We start from the raw sequence: 26,005 nt of genomic DNA, 5'->3' as shown, positions 1-26,005 counted from the left end.
GATCTCCAAAAGGCATTCGAGGATATGGAACATGGTTTACCACTCAGAAAACTTGTTGGAGATGATAATTAGGTGAAATGAGTGTAGTTTTTTCCAAGCTGCAATATGCTAATAGGTTAAGTTGATAAATACTTGTGACACTTCACCTTTTCACATTATAATAGGTATATCGTTTTGTCAAAATCTGTTAGGGAGTGGATTAAGTCGTTTCATTATTTATTATTATTATTATATACTTACGTGGTTGTGTTGTACCAGAATATGATTGGTAATGTGTGCCTTCGGTTCGATTTTAGGCCTTTCGATTTCCGTCAACCTCTTTATGTTTTCTTTGGTGGATATTTTCAGCACCAACTGAAACAAAAACAAAAAAAAGGATTAATAAGTTATTCAAACGGTTCATAGTCAATCAGCAAATCAGGAAATGATTCACACTGATAGCCATAAAGTGAAAGTGTGAAACATTATTCAACAAGTTCGTTACAAAACGATATCGTTGAATATTACACGCAGGAATAGTGAATCAAATGTAGGTTGCGTATTAGAGGTACTTTGTATTTCTGTTTCAGAAAAATATCAAGTAATGAGAATGGAATCCAAAAATTCAACGGCTATATGATAAATCTACAGATGCCCTCATATAGGAAGGTTGCTGAGGTGGACATTTCGAACCTCATATAGCAACTGCCAAACGTGATGGCGAGCCATCGCGCAGGTATAAACTCGCCCAACTGAATTCCTATTGGATTACGATGAGCCACTTGCCGGCCAGTGTCGTACCTATTAGTTTTAATTGGCTCTACTCAAACTACAGTTGCCGGAACTCTACAATAATTATTGAATGAACAAAGGTATGGACAACGTGTTCATACTTACGAAAGTAAGATTAAAATGAAGTTTGCAGGAAAGTAACGAAGATAATCCTCATGTTTGTATGTCAAGATTGAAATTTGGTTAAAAACATAACAATATGTACTATTTTTATGATAAAATCAGATGATTGCACAGATAACATGTAACTGAGTATTAGAAAATGAATTCAACAGGTTGTCGGACATAATTGACAGGACACATGTAATTATACAGACAGTGATTGACAGAATTTCTTGTTCTGGCCATTACAGTGATGCCAATGAGATCTCAAAGAACTATAAAATGATACATAACAGACAATTAAGGTAAAGTGGTTCCTTTATGGATTCTTAATTGTTATTGAATTTATTATCTTTATTTAAACAAAGAAAGATGCAGGATGATTTACTTCATCTTATGTCATTCTTGTGGGAACTAATTCTGTCTTTTAATTTTCTACTCGTTTGTCCAATATAAATCTTCTCACAACTGGAACAAGGAATGGAATAAACCACATTAGATGAGTAAATGATATCTTTTTTGTCTTTCAAATTGGAAGAACGTTTCTTAAGAGTCTTCAGATTTCTGAAAGCTAATTTCACATGTTCAAATTGACCTCAACATTTTTTTTATATTATCTGAAGACTACCTAGATTAGGTAATGAAAAATAAATTATTATTTGTGGAGCATTGTTGTTAATGCTGTTTTCATTGTTTGTATTATTTGAAACTTGGTTTTCGATGTTTTACGTTGAGTTGTATTGATATTTGTATTATCGATAGGCAAATATTACTTCCTAAATTGATATATTAAGGAATCGATGGAATAGCCTTGAGTTGGTTCAAAAATTATCTCAGTGGCAGGTCACAAATAACTATAGTGGGGAAATGTTTCTCAAATGAAATTTCAAACAATATAGGCGTACCTCAAGTGTCCTGGGACCACTGCTGTTTATAATTCACCTAAATGATGTGAATTATATACAAGGTTATGATATAATATGCCTACTACGTAGTACGTACCACACTGTATTCTGTATCAACAAAACTCAAACGCACCGCCCATGAACGAATAACGAATAAACTATCAACTCGAAATAATAAATGGCATACGTTGCAAGGGAGCCAAGCCTCCGACCGCTTTAAAAAACACAGGCTCCACGAGACCGATCCAACCAGAGACATACGTCCCGATTTGTAATTTCAGGTTGCAGAAATTATAGCGTCAGAGGAGGCTAGCCTCCAGTTGATCTCCGTTAGTGTACGAATGCGTTTGTTTTTTATTTAATTATTCGGACGGGATACCGTGATGGACCGAGACTAAAAAACATTCCGGTAAATCGTTTTAAAGTGTTTTCTTTCAATTTCAAGAAGTTTTCAGGTTTTCACTTTTCGGTAAGTTTTTTTTTTCATTTATTATGGATAAGTTGGACGAAATTAAAAAATCTGACGATGTAGTCGATTGGTTGCTGACAAATAATTTTAAGTCTTTATCTTATGATAATAAATTTTACATTATTGAAACTCTGGGAAGGCCTCAACCAAATTTGATTTCAATTGAATCGTCCGATAATAGAAAAAATCGTGGATTTAATATTAGCTGGTACGATAAATGCGATTGGTTAACCGGCTCCATTAAACGAGAAAAACTTTTTTGTTGGCCCTGTGTTTTATTTTCCGTACAAACCGAATACCAAACGTGGTCTAAAATAGGATACTCCGTTTTAAAAAATTTACCTCGTGTTATGAGGCAAATAGGATTCGCAATTTGGCACTGTTTTAAACGGTAGTGTTTTTCGGGCACATTATCATGACATGACATTATCGAATACCAAGATAAAACAATGTATTTGGCTCTAGTTCGCAATATCGAAACCAGGGGGAGTATCGATTATTTTGAATTCCCTATACTTACAATCAAAACGTTCCCTTCTCAAAAAAATCGACACTAGCCCCGATTTATTTTCGGTCGATTAAATCGTTAAAACCGTTCTACAATCTCAGCGTGTTCCGCTCTTTACTAACTCCATTAAACAATTTATTTCTTGTTCGCAGATTTTAATGGTTGCAGTGTATGGCAATTTTTATTGTTCAACATCGTGTTTTTGAGTACTCGTGCCTCATATGATCTGGATATTTCGCGACGGGTCGTCGTCAAGATGATATATGCCACATCTGCTGATGGGAGAGCCTTCGGGCTGCCTCGCGGGCCGTGGGAAACGTTGGCGGAGAGCTTAGAATAATGAAAAAGAAAATTACGGAAAGCCCTATGTTTGAAACTTGATTTTGAGAAACTTAACGGATCTACCTGGAATATTTTGACAAAAAAAGTTAATTATCTTATACAAAGATCAGGGAGAAGGAAATATTAAGAGCAGATAGTTGTTGGTTCACAGATGGATCAAAAACACCTTCTGGTTCTGGTGCAGGTGTTTTCAGTCGCAGACCCAAGACAAAGTTATCTACCTGCCTAGGAACTTATTGGATAAATCCAACCTCACTCACAAGTCAACAAAAATATTCTCGGACAGTCAAGCGGCGTTGGAAGCTCTTGGCTCCCACCGAGCAACGTCTAAATTGGTAGCAAACTGCCAAAAAACACTCTCCTCGATAGGAAGACTTAACAGATTGTCTCTGATCTGGATTCCTGGCTATACTGGCCTAGAAGGCAATGAAGCTGCCGACTCTCTTGCAAAGGAGGGTGCTACAAGCGGCTTCATTGGACCAGAACCTGTCATTGGCATCGCTTTGGGCTTTGCCAAACACCTGGATGGCAGAATCTTCCAGGATTGGCTCACTCCAAGGCGTTTATTCGCCCTTCGAAGCTTGATTCCAAACTGTTGTTGGACTACAGTAGGGATGAACTACGATGTCTAACAGGCCTTCTTACAGGTCACTGTCATTTGAATCAACACATTCAGAGACTTGGACTGTCGGAAGACAGTGTGTGTCGCCTCTGTCTGGAAAATGATGAAACTGCAGAGCATATACTTTGTGCCTGCCCCGCTGGGGACCAAATCAGGTTCTTTGAGTTCGGCAGATCCGTGCTCTCACCATCTGACCTGAAAGACCACTCACCATACAAAGTAATCGGCTTCGTTAAGAAGCTGGGTTTATTTGGCCGAGTGTGAATAGGTGTGAACCACAATAAACCCTTATGGGTTGCGGTGGAGGGTCGAATAGACCCACTCACTTCAGACCTACCTACCTACCTATACAAGACCAAATCGTCACTTAGAAAGTAAAACTCACCAAGTACAATAACTGACTTTGGAAATAATCTACAGTTAATGAAATACGAATAATAAATTTCACTTATCTATTTTAACTTGCGTCTGATATTCCTGATGTTTTTTCGATAATACTTTATTATGCTATCCTTTCCAACTAGTTAAGCCACCCAAAGTGGTATTTTCTTTTGAGGAGAATTTTGAAAAAATGTACTTATTCATTTCTACTTCTAAGATGACTACTGAAACAATAGTAGTTAGTGAATAAAATATCATTTAAGAAAAAACTTTTATTGCTTTTTTGGGATAAAATTCGAAACTATAATTATAACTATTCATTATTCGTTATTTTCATCTTCTACATCAGGTTCCGGCAAACGGCCCCCTTATAGTTAGCGGTAGATATTCAAACCAGTAGTGCCCCTCCTCCGGTAATAAGATTTTGCGACACAGTTTTGAAATGTCCTCTTTCTTCTGTTTGCTCATTGGAAGCAGTTGACTATAAAGCTGGTTCAAGTCCAAGGACAGTAGAGATATCTTTTCGTAGTGCGGATATCAATTTTTCGATATACTGAGGAGTGGTCATACTGGCAGTATAAGATGTCGAGCGAATTTTTTTTCAAATTTCATACATTTTAGTTTCAGCCACGATACAATGTCACCATTTTCATCAAGATTTCTGCTTAGCGAAGGCTTGCAGATCCTTAAAATCCTCATATTTTAATTCATGTATCTGGTACGGCACATTTGGTTCAGCAATGGTTCATTTTTTTTGTCTGTAGGTATTTCTGCTTGAACGACTTCGCTTAAAAAAGTTAAACCAGTCATTTATAATAAACGCCGATTCATTTTTTTACCATTCTCTATGGCCGAGTTCATGGAGTCGCACTCCACTATGAATAAAATGTTTTAATAAAAACAGGTGTCCTTGTGAAATAAACCACTCAAGGAAAATATCGTAATATGTGTTTCAACAGAGTTCCGTGGTGGCCGTGGTAGGGGACGGACGTGCTGATAACGTCCGTCCACAAAGAAGTTACGCGGATGCCATGTGCTATCGTGGGGCTCCGTTTTGTGTTGTGTCGTATTAAAATTGAAATGTGGAGTGTCTAAAAAAGTGATGAATAAGTGGCCCTCTTTATTCACGCCGGTATCCAGGCCGGGTGGTTCGGATAACCACCGGTATCCAAGATCGCTGCGCCCCCCGACGAAGCTCTTGTTAACCAAGTGGAGGAGCATTGGTCATATGCGCCTGACGATAGGAAGCAACGACCATCTAAAATAGAGAGAGAGAGATGTGTTTCAACAGTTGAAACTGAATAAGTACTCAACGCTTTTGTTCTGTGTACTATGTTGCCCGGATGCTACGGTAGCATCCGGGCAATAAGTGCATTTTCAGTTTTGGTTCTCAGATGATTGTTCACAAATTTGCACTTGGTTATTTTTACTAATACAGTTCTATGAAACTAAGTGGTATTAACAGTTGATTATTTTGTCTTCGTGTAGAGCATGCAATAATAGAAGGATGAATATCTCAACACATATTAAAAAATACCTAAACTATTATATTCACAAGCTTACCTAATCTCTATAGGGATTAGGTGTGTCTATTATAACAGAATAAAAAAAGTAGCTCAGAAAATACTCCTAGAAAATATATAATGGTATCTCAATCGCCACAAAAGAAATAACCAGGAAAAGAATTTCTGGCAAAAACATAACAATCTGCACTGATAGCAGACAAGCCCTATTAGCCTTGAACAGACAACGTGTTACCTCAGATCTAGTAGGGTAGAGCGGGGCTAGTTGAGCATTGGGGTAAGTTGGGCAATCAAAATACCTCCGAAACTATACACCGGACGCTAGCACGTCAAATGAAAGAAATGCGGGGCGCGGGAGGGGAACAGATCACGCGACCGCTAGTGGCGAATTGACGATCGAGTAAGGCACGCGAGCGCTTTGTTTATTTTGCGAAAAAAAAATTAAAAAATCGTGTTTGTGTAAATTTCTTCTGTACAGGTCAAATGTTATTCATTTTCAATCAAGTAAGTGCTAAAGTTTCATTAATTTCATGTATTTTTGATATCTATCATGGATTTTGTTTAAACTAATACAGTTTTTTCATAACTTCATTTTAAATTCAAATACTCGGGTTGTGGTATGTTGAGCAACTGTTGCTCAACTTACCCCGTGATTAAAAATAATAGTGACTTATATTTCCCTCTCGTTTTAGAATGCGGACCGTTCAAAACATATCGCGCCTTTGCGCAAGATTCATGGCTACGAAACAACTCAGGGTAGACTATAACCATTTACGATATCCCAAAAATAGTCGCTGATTCACTGCCCTTTGCTCAGACAAGTATAAATTTTATGAATGGTTTCAAAAAGACTGGCATCTTCCCATATAACCCCAACATTTTTAGCGACGATGAGTTTTCACCATCGTCTGTAACCGATCATCCAGATCCGGCATCTATTGACCTAGAAAGAGATCGTCAAGAACAAGCAATGTCCACCACTCAACCTGATCGCGTTCCGTCTACCTCTGCCAGTCAATGTGAACTTGGGTCCAGTACGAACAATAAAGAAAATGAACAGCCCTAGAAAATGTTCAGCCATACCCAAAGGCAGCTCCAAGAAAGATAAGTACAAGTATGCGAAGAATGAGAGAAGTTGCAACTCTCATGCACAGATACACCCGAGAAAAACGCGTTGCAAGAAGAACAAAATAAATCTAGTGAAGAAGTTAAGAAGCAAAAGAAGAAAATAAAAAAAAAAGAAATGAGAGTTTTAGTAAAAAAATACTTCAGCCAAGTGATGAAAGTGACAAAGATGAATGTATCTGCCTGGTTTGTAGCGAATTCTGGTCTGACAGCATACCAGGAGAGAAGTGGATCCAATGCGAAGGTTGGCACATAAAAAATTTGTTCAAGTTACTGGCCTTCATTTCATTTGTATCAATTGCAATTCCGATGATGATTATGATTAGTTTTAGTCATTATGGATATTTTTTCTTAATTTAATCCTTATTGAAAGTGGAAAGGATGAATCTATTCCAAAAATTAATCATTAAATATGTTGCGTTTTTGTTGATTCTATTTTTATGCTTTGTTTTATTTTTTTCACTTAGAAATTAATAAAGTAACAGTTAGACCTTAGTTAGACTAGACTTAGTTAGACTAACTGCTCAATTTGCCTCATACCCTTGCTCAACTTACCTCACCCATGGGGTAAGTTGAGCATACTTGATTTTCTTCGTTTGAACAGCTGAACTTGATTTGTTAGAAATAAATCGCTATGGGCTTTTTTGTAGAAGAATAAATCAGTAATCCATCGATATGCCACAAAAACTATTAACGCTTATTGTATAGGAGCTATAATCACTTGAGTAAAAAATTGCTCAACTAGCCCCGCCCTACCCTACTAGAGTGCCACCAATATTTAGCCAAAACCTCGGTAGATAATAACATTATACTGAGGTGGGTTAAAGGGCACGACAGGAGTAAAGGTAATCGCATTGCCGACTCTTTAGCCAAAGAAGCGACTGGACTAAGAATTTTAGGATCCAGTAGCATCTACGGCCTGATGACTTCGACAATTACGGAACTAGCCAAAAGTCACACCCATGCTCAATCCCTAAAGAGATGGGATGAAATCGAAGGATGCAATCTTGTCAGGATCACCCTGGGCGACCCTGTGAAGCTGGCGCCGAAGAAATATCTGGCGATGACCAAGAAAAATCTACGCCTAACAGTAGGATTTCTGACTGGCTACTGTCAACTAAGGAAACACCTCCACAATATGGGGCTAGTAGACACACCTCTATGCACGATGTATGAACAGGAAGATGAAACTGTCAGGCATGTCATATGCGAACGTCCGGAGTTATCGTCTATAAGGAAGTGTGTGTTCCGCGAATCTTGGCCTACACCTACCGAAGGTAGACATGTTTCCAACTGACTCATTTTTTTACCATCAATCATTGTAGTTACAAAATCAGTTGATTAAACCGCGTTTGCATGGAATTGCATCTCATCGACGGCATCGACCCCGTCGTCTATTCCGAGTGTCCGAGAAGTCGTGAGGTGGTCGGTTTGGAATCCAGCTCGGGATAGTGAACTGGCTAACTGACCTTGGAGTGGTACCATCATCGGAGTCGGCAGCACTTCCAAACGGGCATTGACCGCTCGCAGCGACTTCTGTCAGCTGACGAGAGGGCGCCCATCGCGAAGAAGAGGGTACCTACCTTCTAAATATAACTCTAAGCATAGAAGAAAGGTGTGTAGGATTTGTCGTACCTAGATGCTTATATTGATTAGAGCTAAGAAAACATCGGTTTTGCCGATGTTTATCGGCAAAACCGTTGGTTTTGCCGATAAACATGTTTGAACAACAATTCATTATGAGATTCCGAATAACAGTTTACAAAACTGATGTTAGGCTAACAGAACCACTATAAATCTTCATGCCATAATTTTGTATTCTTTTTTGTAACTTTTTGAGCTTTGTCCACGCACAGACAAAAAAAATATGTTGTTGAAACAGACCACATCATAATTTTAGGCACCTTTAAGGCTCCTTGTTGAAAAATTTTCTGCTCCTCGTTTGAGTTGAATATTTGGGTGTTCACCTTTGATACACATGGCAGCAGCGGAAAAAAATATTTTGGAACCATTCTTCAAACGTGGGAGGAGGAATAGAAATTTAATAAGGATTTTTGGCTCATATTACCCCCTATCGCCGATTTTACATGTGTTATTTTTTTAAATCGGTAGGATTAGCTGACAGAACCAAATCGATCCAAATTTTATGGAGTATCATACAATTATTGCATGAAAATGAAAAATTTGTGATCCTGCGAATAGGCTGCGTGAATTCTCAATATATTTCAGTCTCTTCCATATTCTTCATATGTGGGAAAGAATTAGCAATGAAGGAGTCAGAAATGAGCCTAATTACAAGTTCAAAATTTCCAAAAAGCGAAGAATTTCAATAAAGCTAGCTGAGTCAAATAATAAAAAAACAACTGGGGAGAAACAGGAGTCTTGAATGAGCCTAAAATTCTTAATATATTTCAATCTCTTCCACATTCTTCGAATATGGGAAAGAATTAGCAATGAAGGAGCCAGAAATGAGCCTAATTAAAAGTTCAAAATTTCCAAAAAGCGAAGAATTTCGATGAAGCTAGCTGAGTCAAATAATAAAAAAACAACTGGGGAGAAACAGGAGTCTTCAATGAGACTAAAATTCTCAATATATTTCAATCTCTTCCACATTCTTCGAATATGGGAAAGAATTAGCAATGAAGGAGCCAGAAATGAGCCTAATTAAAAGTTCAAAATTTCCAAAAAGCGAAGAATTTCGATGAAGCTAGCTGAGTCAAATAATAAAAAAACAACTGGGGAGAAACAGGAGTCTTGAATGAGCCTAAAATTCTTAATATATTTCAATCTCTTCCACATTCTTCGAATATGGGAAAGAATTAGCAATGAAGGAGCCAGAAATGAGCCTAATTAAAAGTTCAAAATTTCCAAAAAGCGAAGAATTTCGATGAAGCTAGCTGAGTCAAATAATAAAAAAACAACTGGGGAGAAACAGGAGTCTTGAATGAGCCTAAAATTCTTAATATATTTTAATCTCTTCCACATTCTTCGAATGTGGGAAAGAATTAGCAATGAAGGAGTCAGAAATAAGCCTGATTACAAGTTCAAAATTTCCAAAAAGCGAAGAATTTCGATGAAGCTAGCTGAGTCAAATAATAAAAAAACAACTGGGGAGAAACAGGAGTCTTCAATGAGACTAAAATTCTCAATATATTTCAATCTCTTCCACATTCTTCGAATATGGGAAAGAATTAGCAATGAAGGAGCCAGAAATGAGCTTAATTAAAAGTTCAAATTTTCCAAAAAGCGAAGAATTTCGATAAAGCTAGCTGAGTCAAATAATAAAAAAACAACTGGGGAGAAACAGGAGTCTTGAATGAGACTAAAATTCTCAATATATTTCAATCTCTTCCACATTCTTCGAATGTGGGAAAGAATTAGCAATGAAGGAGCCAGAAATGAGCCTAATTACAAGTTCAAATTTTCCAAAAAGCGAAGAATTTCGATAAAGCTAGCTGAACCCACTGATAAAAAAACAACTGGGGAGAAACAAAGAGTCTTGAATGAGCCTAAAATTCTCAATATATTTCAATCTCTTCCACATTCTTCGAAGGTGGGAAAGAATTAGCAATGAAGGAGTCAGAAATAAGCCTAATTACAAGTTTAAAATTTCCAAAAAGCGAAGAATTTCGATAAAGCTAGCTGAACCCACTAATAAAAAACAACTGCGGAGAAATAGGAGTCTTGAATGAGGCTAAAATTCTCAATATATTTCAATTTCTTCCACATTTGTCGAATATGGGAAAAAATTAGCAATGAAGGAAATAAGCCTAATTACAAGTTGAAAGTTTTCAAAAAGCGAAGAATTTCGATATGGTTCTGCCAGCTTAACGCTAAAGCTGGCTGAACCCATTGATAAAAAACCAACTGGGGAGAAACAGGAGTCTTCAATGAGCCTAAAAGTCTCAATATATTTCCATTTCTTCCACATTCTTCGAAAGTGGGAAAGAATTATTTCCCCTCCTGGCCTGTACGCCTGAGACAGTCATCCAAATATTAAATTCAGTCAAGGAGCCAAAAATTATCAATAGCTAGATAGCTAAAGGAGTCTTAAATGGACCTAAAATTATTGCAAGGTCAAAATTTAGTTCAGTCAAGTCAACGGTAAAGCTAGCAGATCTCACAGATTGAAAAAAACAGCAAATAGAAAATTGGCAAAAGGGGAAATATTATCCAATAATGAGTATAAAATTGTGACGTAGCCTGATTCAACAAAATGGTTTTTTTCGATAGTTGGATCCCATTAGCTCAACATTAAGCTAGCAGAACCTTTGGTATTACAGAAAATTTCACAAAGTGTTTCTTGAAGATTTCCGTTGAGAGAAGAGCAAAAATTTGGAAATTAGTACAAAATTAGCTTACAATTATGACCTGAAAATAAATGTAAAAACCCAAAGTGGTTTTGCTACCTCAACAGGAGTCTTTTTAAATCCACAAATACTGAAATGTACTTCGGTTGTGAATCGTACTCTTCCGATATCACATATCTGCTAAAAACCATCTAGAGGCTTCAAATCAGGTGAGCTAGCGGGCCATACTAAAGGGCCACGCGTACCTGCCTATCTATCGATTTGGATAAACGACAAACCGAATGGGTTTTTAACAGACGTTACGTTTCAACAAGATGAGATACCTTCTCATTACGACAGGGTGTCTGGATGATAATTATCAAAATCAATCGACAGGTAAACTTTGTTTGTCGCGAATCGTGAAATCTGATGTGTTTTTCAAAGTTCAGCAATCAAATATGTGGTTTCCCCAGAAATGAATTTGGAAATAATCTCCATTATTGTCAGCAATCGAATGGTGTGCATTTCTAACATTTATTGGGATAAACTGGAGTGAGTTCCGAAAACATTTATTCAGTTAAAAAAGTAGGGGGGACTTTTTGCATCCATTTATTATAGATAATGTGGACTTCACTGGTCACTATATTTTTGACACTGTAATAAAAAAATACAGTGTCCTTTTTCACTCACTATTCTTTCTTTTTTCAATTCTTCTGAGTACCAAGCACATTCTTATTCCTGTTACTTTCGTTGTTAATAGTGAATTTTCCACCTACTAGACTTTACTAGACCTATTTCCTTCATTTCAAGAGTACACCTTTTAAATTCAACAATAAAAGTAAACCCCTTGTGTTCTCACGTTTGAGAACAAACATCCAACACTTATGAACCACCTTTATTTTCAGAGGATACAGTAATTCCCCGGATGTGTTTCAATCGAAGAAAATGAAAAAAAAAAACAAGCTCGCATTCAACGTTCCAATTCAGATTCCTGTTATATTAAAACCAACAATAAACCCAACGAAACCGAGTAATTCACGAAAGAGCTGGATCTCGAAAATAAATAACCTCCGGGAGAGATATCTGAGAGAGAAAAGCATCTGTAAATTATTTCCCTGCATCTCTGAAGAGAATGAAAACGGTTCAATTTATTATTGTGAGAGTGTATTCTTTTGTGTTCAGGATATCTCCCTACTTTCGGTGGTGGATTTTCTCTTAAAAGTTTCACCCTTTACACTTGCTGACTTATAGTTGCGATTTCGTTAGTTTTTTTGATTGTTTATGTGTAAATATTCCTGAACTCCTGGAATATAAAAAAAATAAATAAACAACCGTCAATATATTCTCACGAATCAATGTTACGTCTATACATGATTTATCAACAAATAAATAAGTGGTACATTCAAATGTGATTGCTTTATCTAATGATCAAAAATGACAACTAGCTTTTTCATCTGGCCGTTGATCAGTTTTTGTGTGACCTCATTAACTTCTTCTATTTCTCCTGGAAATACGTTGAGTGTACTATTGTCGAGACTGGTGATAGGTGAATTATTAATCAGACGGACACAGCGTTTACAAATAATAATATTTATTGACAACACCAACAAATGAACAAACAGAAAATAACATAGTAACCTCGGGGCGAGGAGAACCAGAATTAGGATTAGTTCCCGGCAGAAAATCCCTGAACAGCATGAATAAATGCCTCGTCTAAAAATTGTATTCGAAGTAACTTTCGAATAATCATCACCGACAATAATGCCAGAGTCATAAATATTGTCGAGAAGGGTCAACCACTTGTGCCCGAATTCTTTGTCTAAATCCATAAAAGTTTTACAATGAGTGTCTACTCGAAACATCATAAGTGGTGTCTGTCATTCTTAATATCATCTGTTTTTTCGGTAATAAACTATCGTTTGGAAAGAAGAGGGCATTCCAATGATAAGTGATGAAAAAATATGAAAATGATAAGTAAAAATTAAAATAAAAGAATTAACATAAAAAATCCAAGCAGATGGATATTTTGGACGGCTGCTCGACAATTAAGTTATGAAAAGTCAATTTCCTAACAAGAACTTATAATACAAAAATAAAAATTTTGCGGACTTGGCTCCTCTCTATGGTCGATGATCTATGCATTCTCTCTGAAGTTGGAGACTCGTGTCATATCCCTGGAGATGACACGAGATCATAGGAGTTGGGGGGTCCTTCATCTCTTCTGTAAACTTCGTAATTTCTAATTCACTTTATTTTGTAGATACCTTCTCTGTATAATGTGTACTTTTTTCTACAGTTTTTCTGCAGGGGTCCTTTCGCATCTCTAGCTGCGCCTCTTTCTAGAGAATCTGGTTTTCTTTTTCCCCAAGCAGTTTTCGGAGTCTGATACTTCTGTTCAGCTATACTTGCGTTACTGCGGTATGATACTTCAAGTACTCAAGTATCATACCGCACCTATATCGCATGTCCCAAGCTTCCACGATTCTTTGCAATCATTCTGACTACTATCCAGAATGTTATGAAGTATTTCCACGGTGCTTGGTCTCGCTGGTCTGGAACTAAGGCAGTGGTCCTTCCGGTCCAGCTGCTGACGTTGGATGCTGGTTGGAGGATTTGGTGTTTCATCTGGCGAGGGTCGAATTTCTGCTGGTTAGAAGGTCATCATTGAGGTGGGTGTCTACTCTGTCCGAGTAGAACCGATTCCCTGGCCATATGACTATGATCGCCGAGTTGGTCCCACAATGTGTTCATCTATGTTATGACCTATGACTCTTTTGGATCGTTGAAACTTTATTATGACCTTCCAATTGGTCATTTCCTTCTGGAAGATTTGGTTAGTCCTTACTACTCCTTCATATGTTGGAGCATTTACGATTCTTGCTCTTGCTGTTCCTATTTCATGTTCTGTTCAAGTTGTTATTGTTATAACGCCGTCCCTTGTTCTACTTTCCTTGCCGTTTCTGTTTGACAACTGTAAATAGTTTTTTCAGGTGGTGATTCATTACAAAAAATTGCACGAGGCGATATTATAGTTTCTAGTCAAGATAGGCCTTTTTTGAAATCGAAAAAAATTCATCTGGCGGATGATTTTGTGGATGATTTCTATTTTTTCGACCCTTGCTTCTTTCAAGCATTAACACACTTATAACGACCTAACGAGTCACCCTCAGAAGTTTCGTACCGTAGTTAGGAAACACCCTGTATAAAAAAAAATTCGTCGTGGCGTTCGATAATAATCACAATGCATTATAATAGTCGACATATTAAATCACTTGTCCTCTCTCAAGATTACAATCGAAACTCATTAATAACGTCGTCGCATTAGAATCGTTTTCGATTAACTGTCCAAACAAAATTATCTACGAGCAACAGTTGTATCAAATTCCACTCGTATACTTGTCGTAAACACTTGTTAATGCCGAGCTAATTTACTTTTTATTTATTCCTCGAGAATGTTCAGAACGAATCGTCTAATTTCGACGCTTTCAAATTGATACGTTTTTAATTGTTTCCTTACCGAATTGATTACTCGTGACTGACTCTGATCGTTGTTTGGTTAAAGCGTTTTCCGTGTTAGTATTTTGGTCGTTAATTATTCCACGATGACAGGTTCATAATGCGACTGTGTTACACTACGGTCAGTGAATCTTCACACGTGCGTCATCAATTATTATTACTTTCGATAAAAATTCAGAGTCTACATTTACCCTAGCAACAAATTACTGAGTTACTTGTTACATCACATTTTCCCAAATCCATCGTATGATTTTTCTCTAGTAGAATTTCCCCTTTTAGAATTATTTGATGTTTTGACTCTTTTTTACTCGTAAAACTTGAGACTTCTCTTTCATTACGTTGAGATTATAATGTTGATATTGTATATTTTAATTCTCATTTGTAATTTCTATCAAAGGTATTTTTTCAAGTATTCATCTGTTGTCAATTACTTTAAATAAATTAAAGTATCATCTCTAATACTTTCACCATCAACGTTCCACAGGGATCCATATTGTCTCCAACCCTCTTTTTACTGTACCTATATCAACGACTTTTGAAAAAACCAAGAATCCAATATATTACTTTGCTGACGATAGCACACTTGTCTTGTTATTCCGTTTGGATTCAAGGACATCGGCTACGGAGGCAGATCTTCACCGGCAGCAGGAGGTTGCATATCTTAATGAGGATCTAGAAGTGATTTCGAATTGGGGTGAAAGTAACCAGGTTCCAGGTAACCAGGTTGATGCCACAAAAACCCAGGGATCGGTTTTCTCCAACCGGATATAATAATCCGAACCGGATAAAATGATGTCAGGTCAGATAATTCCACTTTCTGCTTCGATAAGTTTGTTGGGGGTTAAAATGGACACCAATATGTCTTGGCACAATTACGTCGCTGAAATTGCAAAGGCTGCTTCTCAAAAGCTTGGAACACTGTTCCGAACCAGAAAACTGTACACACCTCAGCAACTTTTGATGCTTTATAAAGCTCAGATCAGAACTTCTTTAAAGTATTGTTCTTATGTATGGAGCTCTGTCCCCAAACATATCCTGAAGTTGCTGGATTCCATCCAGAAAAGAGCCATCCGCCTGATTGGAGACGCAAACATCACGTGCAACTTGGTAGCCTGGAACATCGACGAAAGGTTGGATATTTGTCTGTCTTCTATAAATACTTTCACGGGAAGTGTTCAAGTGACTTGGCACATTTGATTCCACCAAGAGCGGTGCATATCAGAAATACGCGACGGGCTGTGGCTGCGCATCGTTTTGAGGTTCAACTCAGAACACCTCGAACTTCACTGTTTATGAACTCTTTCATCTTGAGAGCTGCGTTTATATGGAATAAACTTCCTGAGATCGTTTTTCCAAATGGATTTAATCTTCAGCGATTAAAATCCAATGGGAATCGCTACTTTTGCACAGGCACCGCTCTGAGAGAGCCTTACGGATATTCTTGTAGTGTTTGTGTTTTGTCCTTGAAAAAAATACTTTTACACACTAAAGTATGACAGTTCGGTCACCAGTTCTGGCACAACTTCAAGATAATACTCCTTATTGACCACCACAGTAGAATGATATAACGAGTAGGCTCTCTTACCACGTGATCCGCCCGAGTTGCCGCTCTTAGGATGAGATACTCATCCAACGCGTTCAGTGCTGTAGTATCGAAGGATTCGACGGTACCACGGGCATCGGATTAGTTATAATAAACGGTCGGAAATTGATATTGTGCTTAGTTTATTCGCTGTTGTTATTATTGTTCTTAATTTTTGTAGTTGGTTATAAGTCACTTACCACAAAATCATGTATAATATCCTCAAATTTCGTTTTTATATTAGCGCACGCCTATGGTAAAAGAACGAAATTGGCCCCGCACTTCGTTTCGAGGTCACCGAGAACTTTGTGAATTTATTAATGAAGGTAGTAGGAGTGGACTTACTGATTGATTTTTACTATGGTACGACCAAGGAGCAAGAACTCCTGATGCACTACGTCACGGTAATCGAAGAAAACAGTTAGCAAAACCTTGACATTTGATGGAACTTTAAGCAAATCAGGATCGCCGTTGAGGCCATTCAACAATTCCTGAGCGATGCGACGGCTTTTTTTATCAAAATCGGAAATTTTGAAACGAACGTTTCATGCCCAAAATTTCCGAAATAATTGCATGTGGCATGAGCCAACCGATTTGCCGGCATCCTCAACAACTTCTCTAATAGTGATTCGACGATTGACCATAACAATTTCCTTCACTTTCTCATCATTTTCATCGGTTGTTGATGTGGTGCATGGTGCGTCCAGGGCGAGCGTCGTCATTCTCATCTTCTCGACCTTCTATAAAAAGCTTGTACCGCTTTTCTGAGTACAATCACTGTCAACATTTCGAATATTTTTGATCACTCAATTCTATTTTTTTCACAAATTTTGATGCAAATTCCTTGATCCATTTTTTTCGATAGCAGAAATATGCCGAATTCGCAACTCCTAACTCTTATGCATTTCATCAACAAACTAAACATGCTGAACAATTTAAAAAATTGCTAATCCAATGTAAGTAGTCCACGAATTTTGAACGTTCACCTTTTTTTTACAATCCACGAGTATAAGTTCATAAAGTTTGTGTCTTTGAATACCACCTGACTTTTCTTTAAATTGGGTATGAAATTGATCACTTTGAGTAAATGATCATCTTTCAGCAATTGACCATTTCAAGAAACTGATCATTATTACCTGTGAAGTAGCAGTCATTAATGTTTCTTTTCTGGCTTTAAGGATTGAATGAATCTTTCAAATGATCCATCTGAGTTTGAACCAACACATTGTCATTCATTGTTTCGTCCCTTCTCTCAAAAACTGTAAATTTTTCAATTGTGTTGAATAAAATATTATAAAATATACGTTTGAATGAAAGGGGTATTTTTTAAGGAGAGATTGATTTTTGGAAAAAAAACTTTTTGGTTTTCACTTATTTGTTTTCCTTCCTTCAGAAGTTTATCACAATGTATCGTATATAGAAGGAGAAGGGAAAACCATACAGCTTTTTTCACAAAAATCCAGGTCCTTGTTGTTTAAAAGAGAACTTTATAGTTGATAAGATTATATAATGGGTGTTTTTTATAGAGGTATAGAACTTTAAGTTGGCATTACTTTTCAAGATGGCGACCGATTTAACAGCTGTCAAGTGATTTATTCTTAGTTTGGTTTGGCAATTCATCATGAATAGACTCACGCCTGAACAACGCTTGCAAACAGTGCAATTTTATTTCGAAAATGATGGTTCTGTGCGGAAAACGTATCGCGCACTACGTCCATTTTATCGTCGACAAAATCGTCCATCAGAGCAGTTAATTCGATTAACCATGGAACGTTTTCGCACCACGTTTACTCTTATTGATAACTCGCATCCCCAGAGACGCCGTACGGTGCGTACAGATGAAGCTCTTGCTGCTGTACAGCGTAGCATTGAGGAAGACCCGGAGGAGTCCATCCGCCATCGAGCACAGGAATTGGATCTGTGTCCATCCACTTTATGGAAGATTTTGCGGAAGGATCTTGGTTTGCGTGCTTACAAAATCCAACTCGTGCAAGAATTGAAGCCAAACGATCATCAAGTAAGGCGTAGATTCGTCGAATGGGCCCAAAACAAGATTACCGTTGTTCCCAATTTTCATAAGCAAATTTTGTTTAGCGATGAAGCGCACTTCTGGTTGAATGGCTACGTCAACAAACAAAACTGTCGCATTTGGAGTAAAGGTAATCCTCAAGTGTATGTCAAAACACCGTTACATCCACAAAAACTGACTGTTTGGTGCGCTTTATGGGCTGGTGGAATCATTGGTCCGTACTTTTTAAAAAACGATGGTGGCCAGAACGTTACAGTCAATGGTGATCGGTATAGAGCCATGATTACTAACTTTTTCATTCCTGAATTGAATAACCATGATGTCCAGGAGATGTGGTTTCAACAAGACGGTGCAACATGCCACACAGCTCGTGCCACAATAGATTTATTGAAAGACACGTTTGGTGACCGCCTAATTTCACGTTTTGGTCCTGTGAGTTGGCCTCCAAGATCTTATGATTTAACACCGCTAGACTACTTTCTGTGGGGCTATGTAAAGTCATTGGTCTATGCGGATACGCCACAAACGCTTGACCATTTGGAAGACAACATTCGCCGTGTTATTGCCGATATACGGCCACAAATGTTGGAAAAAGTCATCGAAAATTGGACGTCCAGATTGGACTACATCCGCGCCAGCCGTGGCGGTCATATGCCAGAAATCATATTTAAAATGTAATGCCACAAGATTATCTTTCGGATAAATAAAATTCATGTCAATCGAATAATCCATCGTTGTTTTATTGCAACTTAAAGTTCTATACCTCTATAAACAACACGCTTTATAATCTATCTCTCAACATATCCAAATGTAATGGATATGTTGAGTATGTAATGTGTTACTCACTGAAAACGAACTTGAATTCACATAACTACGTCATAAACAATCAAGTTCTGGAGCTTTCAGACACACTTACCGATCTAGGTGTTACTTTTGATTCATCCCTTTCTTTCAATAAACATTTTGACACTACTCTTACAACAGCTTATCGCATGTATGGATCCTTAGTTAGAAATACAAAAGACTTTGAAAAAGCTTCAACACTGAAATTACTTTACTTCACTTTTGTTCAATCTAAGCTGGAATATGCATCTGTCGTGTGGAGTCCCTACTATCAGGTTCATATAAATTAACTAGAAGCCCTAGAGAGGCGCTTCCTGAAATATATGTCTTTTTATATTGAAGGAGCGTATCCTACTGTAGGAATACCCTATATTATGAATTGCTTGTGACTCACAATTTTTGTAGTCTCGAGGTAACGTGTAAATATTATTCATTTCTTTTTTGTTCAAGGTCATACACAATATCATCACCTGCTCTCAACTGTTGCATATGTTGAATTTTTGGGTTTCTAGACGATCATTTAGGAATAGTGTCACATTTTATCTCAACACTCCGCGTACAAATATAATGAAAAAATCTCCAATTTATACAATGACTAATTCTGTTAGTCATGTCCTAGATATATTCAACTGCCAGATTATACAAATCAAAAAACATTTCTTAGCTAACTGACAGTTCTGTTTTTAATTTGTTTTATATAGATTCACAAATTATACTATGTAAGTACATATTAGTAAATGTCACTGTTACTCCCTATTCTGTAATTGACTTCATCCTGTAGAATAGTGTATTAAATAAAAAAATGAATAAATAAATAACTAGTGAACAGGAACAAAACTCGAAATCGACCGATTTTGGATTTTGCTCCATATTTCCGTGAACGGTTCTGATATCGTCAATTTTTCTTCACCGGTAAACAAAATTTGGAGAACTCACTGTTTTTCATTTGATGAATCTTCTGTCAAATCAGCCACCCTGTATATATAATATTATCAATTTCTTCCTCGTATAAAAAGTGTTTCTCTCATATTTTACTAAACTTCAATGGCGATTCATGTGTGCAATACCACAGTTCTTTCCCATGGTTGAAAGAACAACGTCGCTACAAATATAGGTAGGTACACGTTGGTATCCCCCAAGGAGTTTTTATCACATCGATAAAGCCTTTTTGGGCTTCGTGTATGCACAATACCACCACAACGAAACGCGGCAGTTGTTAGAAAACTGGTTTCCATTGTCAACGCTGATGTGAAAAAAAATGGCGTGATCTAACCACAAACTTTTACGTAGATTATATATTTAAAAAAATCGTTTTAAAAAAATCATCTTTATCGCGATTCTTTGAGTTGAGTTGTCATACAACATTTGTTTTGTCTCTTACTATTTTTCAGAAGATTATCATCAATGAATAAATAATCAATATAAATTTCTTCAAAAATTTTATAAAAAAAACTTCAAAGAAAAAATATTCGCACATAGAAAATTGTTCCATTTTCCTTTGTGACAAACTATGTCTCACAATATCATTGTGAAGTTTGTTGACAATACAATTGTTGATAAAATTGTCAAAATTGACACAGATGACTTTAAAATCTCAAAGTTCAATCTAATCATAAGCGTTAGCACTCGTTCTCTAGACTAAACGGTTGTTATCGAAACTGATGTGAAAATTAAAGACATCACTCTGAACCCTCGACCCGAATAATATGACTTTGCGAAATGGAGAAACAGTTATGAGCGGAAGAGATATGAAATAGGGACTGAAGGTCATGATTAATACTGGTATTGGAGAGATTTGCATTTCCCTTGTTAAAAGAATAGCATATTCGCGTTTTGCATTTCCCTTGTTAAAAAAATAGCACATTCGCATATCAGCTATTTAATGGTGTATTCTGCAGTTGACAGCGTGTTTGTGAAAATATGATATATAAAGACTGAACAGAAGTGGACCCAAAATTGATCCCTGTGATACGCTGTCTGTAACAGCGACGGCACTCGATCTGAAACATTTTGTATTTCATTACCGAGAAAGCAATCTATCTTAATGGATGTTTAGTTGAGTTTCTAAGCGTCCCTGAGCGATTTTTTTGTAAAACTATTTTCCACTACTAATACTGAATGTTGTTTTATTGCACAATATCGCCTAGCCGACCGACTATAATCTTTTCAAGCACTGTGATAACTTTGTCACCGGTAGAACCTGCGCCAATCAGGACCAGGCAAAAACGGCCTTCGTCGACCTTATCGAATCCTGACGACACAATTTTTATACTGTCGGAATTAATCGAATTGTGTTACGTTGGCAGAAGTGCATTTAAATGACGCTAATTTGGATTAAATTGATTAAGTAATTACTGAAATATTATCGTTTGAAGTATACTCACAAAAATGGAACTATTAAGTCATTTTATATTATTCAGCCGCGATTAAAATACGAATATTACTACAGCGAATAGTAATTTTACAGTGAGGTTATCGTTAATGAAAATATTTTGATTCTCGATATCAAGTATAAAAACTAACTAATAATAATAACTAATTAGTTAGTTTTTATACTTGACAATGGGATAAAACCCAAAACCGATGGTAAAAATAAAAGAACTAGTGGAAATTAGACAAAAGTGCTTCCATTCACTTCGTTAAAGAAGACTTTACGGCTAGAAGCTGAACTGAATTGCTGGTAAAACAATTAAAATTTGCAAATATTTTTTGAAGGGGGTGTCAATGTTGTTTTTTCTGGGGTTAACTGAGCAGTAACTTGTCAGGGTGGGCTTTTCCCTTTACCCTCCATTACACTCAAGCAAATTCTTTGTTGATTCTGCTCTGTCCATTTTTCGAATCGCCAAAGGTTAGAAACCCATAAAAACACAAGAAAAATTTGCAACTTCACATGATCCACCTTTCAGAAAAACTACCTCAATCAAAAGTACGTCAGAAGTCTCACTTTTACTTGACCTGTAAACTATTTTTCATGGCTTTCCAAAACAATTTTGAATGTTTCCTTTGTTTTAATACACTCAAAATAATAACCTCAATATCTCCTCAATTCACATGCCAACTTTCAGATCCCAAAACCTTATTGCGTTAGAATTTCGTTCAATAACGTCTTGCAGCCCAAAGCGCCTCAAAATGAATCAAATTTTCCTGGATCCAAGTATTCAGAATAACACGAAAACGCAAATTTCTCCAGATCCGGCGATTTCTTCTCATATTCTCCGGATTTATAAAGGAAATATAAGAGCGAAGACAGCGCAGAAAGAGAGTAACAAGACCATAAATCAGAACCAGACAGAAGGGTTTCTTCTGCCATTTCATATGTTTCCGCTCTTGCCAGCAAATATGACTGAATGTGTTCCGACTTCCACAATCCGAGAGAGTTCTTGTCCAATTTGACAAACCAGATTGGAATGTTTGCAAAAGGATGATTTAGAGGGAGCAGGAAATATATTTCAGGTGTCTTTCCGCACACGTTATTGAAGAAACAAATTGCGCGGATAATGTGAAATTTTGAATATTCAAATAAAAAGAGTTGGTCTATCTGAAAGACGAGTGAGATGAAACAGTTCAGAGACTCTGGTTTGAAATAAATGATACTGAAACTAATTCGTGCTCTTCACGGACAAAAAAATCTAAATCGAACGATAGTGAATTGATGTGTCAATATGGTGATGAACCTTCGCAACAGGTCTTGATTCACAAGTCTGAAACATATAAGCTGCCTGGATTTTTTCAACTGACTTCTATGTACGAGGGTGGTCTCAGAAGTACCCGGCACAACAAAGAAATAGTCCGGTCAAATTAGATTAAAACTTAAGGTACATAAATTTACAACAAGCTGCAAATGCATGTAATTGTTCAAAACATAGTTAAAAATAAGATTTTAAAATTCCGAATGATTGCGATGCCTGTAAAAAAATTTATTCGAGGTCAAAGGTCAAAAATCTCGAAAAAAATTGGTTTTTCGCGATTTTCAGGAAAACGGTAAGTTTTATAACCTCAGATCAAATTGTAGATCATAAAATTCTCTACAAAAAATGTATCAATCTTTTTTTTTCTTAGAGCCACCGTTTCTGAGATACGACGAATCAATAAGTTGGAATCGTCATTATATGCATAAGCATGCCACGTATATACATCTCTGAAGTTGTAATTTAAGTAAAAATATTTTTCTATTGGTATACATAAGTATAAATATAAGAATATCAGGTAGAATGAAATCCAGTCCCTTAATTTGTACGCTAGTATAATCTTGAGCCAACATCTGTCTCCCTGTTCAATTGTGTGCGTGAATGATGAACGTATGACAGTTCCTACCAGTCAGAAATTTCTTGCAAATACTCACAACAAATCTCGGTTCATTTCAATGTTGAAGGATAAGTTTATTGGCGAAAATATATTGGTTAAACAGGCTAATAACGATGCCAAAGTACTAATTATTGAAACAGCTTTAAAGTAATTAAATTTGACAAATACAACTATTGTTGTTGGTGAAGATGTAGACTTACTCGTACTTTTTACTGCTTGAACTCCACCTGAAAAAACTATTTTCTTTCTAAAGCCAGGAAAAGCTCAAAGTCAAACCGAAATACCTATATTCGTCAAAAAGTTTATCTGCTTTTGCAAAGAGTCAAAATCATGTACTATTTATTTTTACACGCAATAACTGGCTGTGATACGACGTCTGCATTTTACAGGAGGGGGAAAGCAACAGTCTTTAAAATGTTTTAAAAACAAGATTTAGTTCAATGTGCTGAAGTTTTCAAAAAAAGTAATTCGACTCAACAAGAAATTATCACCAACGGGATTCAGTTTCTTCTTTCTTTGTGCAAAGCTCCGAAAAAAACCACCTGCTTAGATAAGTATCGATCAAAAAGTTTGTCCTTTGGAGATCTTATCATGACTATAAATTTTGAAAAACTGGTCATTATGTGTGATGTTATTGAACTTTATGAAAGAATGAGCCTTTCACAGTTATTTTTCTGTCTTTATTGTTTGTTATCAGTTGATATCAACAGTACCTAGTTACACTTAGCTACACAACATGTATATGCGACCGAAAAAAATGTTAAGAATCGACTATTTTTATTCGGGAAACAGCAACTTTTTGAAAACCCTTTGCGCAATGTAATTTCTCGGGCATCTTGTAATCATGACGAAAGAGTTTACATTACGACAGTTCATTCTTTCATCGCACACGTCAAACCACAAATACAACTCGACTCGAAGTATATATATAGTCTAGTTCACATGTACTTTTTTTTTGTAACATTTTTCAGTCCTGTCCAAAAATTACAACAAAGGTGTTATTCGATTCGTATTTTTGCCTAGAAAGTTTAAGGGAAGGTCCGAAAACGCGCCGATAAAAATTACAAAAGTTATAAACAATTGAGTGAAAAAAATAGGGCTTCAGTTTTTTCTTAATATCTCGGAAAATTTTCAAAATATTGAAAATTTTAAAAAAGGTTTGAAAAGATCAATGAATTTGCGTAAAAAAAGTCCCGACTCCCGAAACTGTATCTCGATTATTTATAATTCTTACAGAGCCCTGAAAATAGAGCCAAAATCGGGTAGTCTGGCTTCCGCGCGCCTTTCGTCACTCTGACATAAAAACAAAAAAAATTATTTAAACATATTAAATGTAAATAATAAGGAATGGAAAAATTCATGTACTGTTGGGATACATCATTAAACAATAATGCGCAGTCAAAACATTTTTATTCCAATTTTAACGTCAATTATAAATTTGTTAATTAATAACTTTTTCTGAATTGAAAGGTAATATAAAAATCTTTATCATTATTAAACTAAAACCCTGGCATTTTTTTCCTTTGGTGAAGTTATCCTTAATAGGCAAAAAAATAGATTACCGTTGCCAAAATAAAAAAATTGTTATTTTCTATTTTTTCAATAACAATTGAAAATTATAATGTTATAAAAAATACATTACTATTTTTTTTATTGTTTCAATGTCTCGTGGCTAAAAACTAATTAATAATATATTTTTTTAATTTTTTACAGCTATTGTTAATAAATTTATTATAAACAAATACATTGTTTAAAAGCAATTCGAATTTTTTTTTGCATTATGTTCATTGAAAAAAATCATGATTCTTAAAAAAAATTCTTTGTTGCTAAAAAATGCGTTTGTTAATTAACAATCATTTTTTGCAACTAAATATTAAAATGAAGGAACCGTTTTTTTTAAATCATAAATTCTATTGTTCTTTAAGGTTTTGAAAAAACTTTTTTATTCTTTTTTAATTGTTTATTTAAAAAAATTGTTATAAACAAATTATTATTATTTTTTTCAATACTTTGTTCTATACTCTGTGTTTTTTTAAAATTTATTCTATTTTCTATAAAACTTTTAATATTGTGATATTTATTTGATTTATTCTATTTTTTAAAAAACTTTTAATATTGTGATATTAAAAAAAACACACATAGTTACTTTTATTATAGAACAAAGTAGTGAAATAAAAAAATAGTTTGTTTATAACAATTTTTTTAAATGAACAATTGAAAAAAGAATTAAAAAAAAGTTTTTTCAAAACCTTAAAGAACAATAGAATTTATGATTTAAAAAAAACGGTTCCTTAATTTTAATATTTAGTTGCAAAAAACGATTGTTAATTGACAAACGCATTTTTTAGCAACAAAGAAATTTTTTTAAAAAACCATTTTTTTTTCTATAAATCATGATTTTTTTCCATTAACATAATGCAAAAAAAAATTCGAATTGCTTATAAACAATGTATTTGTTTATAATAAATGTATTAACAATAGCTGTAAAAAATTAAAAAAAAATATTATTAATTAGTTTTTAGCCATGAGACATTGAAACAATAAAAAAAAATTGTTATGTATTTTTTATAAAATTATAATTTTCAATTGTTAATAAAAATATAGAAAATAACAATTTTCTTTATTTTGGCAACGGTAATTTATTTTTTTGCCTATTAAGGATAACTTTACCAAAGGAAAAAATTCCAGGGTTT

At 35.6% G+C, this 26,005-nt stretch overlaps 1 protein-coding gene across 4 annotated transcripts in view; it reads right to left on the bottom strand.

Annotated features, from left to right (window-relative positions):
• Window positions 1-26,005, bottom strand: part of tay (tay bridge kinase) — a 237,708-nt gene that overhangs the window by 193,356 nt on the left and 18,347 nt on the right. For all 4 annotated transcript variants that reach the window (XM_074175828.1, XM_074175830.1, XM_074175827.1 and 1 more), the window contains exon 2: window positions 241-354. In XM_074175828.1, the coding sequence (XP_074031929.1) occupies window positions 241-354 (114 nt within the window). The remainder of the gene's footprint in view (window positions 1-240; window positions 355-26,005) is intronic.

The sequence above is a fragment of the Leptinotarsa decemlineata genome, unplaced genomic scaffold (assembly GCF_025532065.1).
Source record: "Leptinotarsa decemlineata unplaced genomic scaffold, Ldec_3_MD MMD2_tig00001393_RagTag_RagTag, whole genome shotgun sequence".
Lineage (NCBI taxonomy): Eukaryota > Metazoa > Arthropoda > Insecta > Coleoptera > Chrysomelidae > Leptinotarsa > Leptinotarsa decemlineata.
Note: the sequence above shows the minus strand (reverse complement) of the source record. Positions and strands in the feature narration are given on the sequence as shown.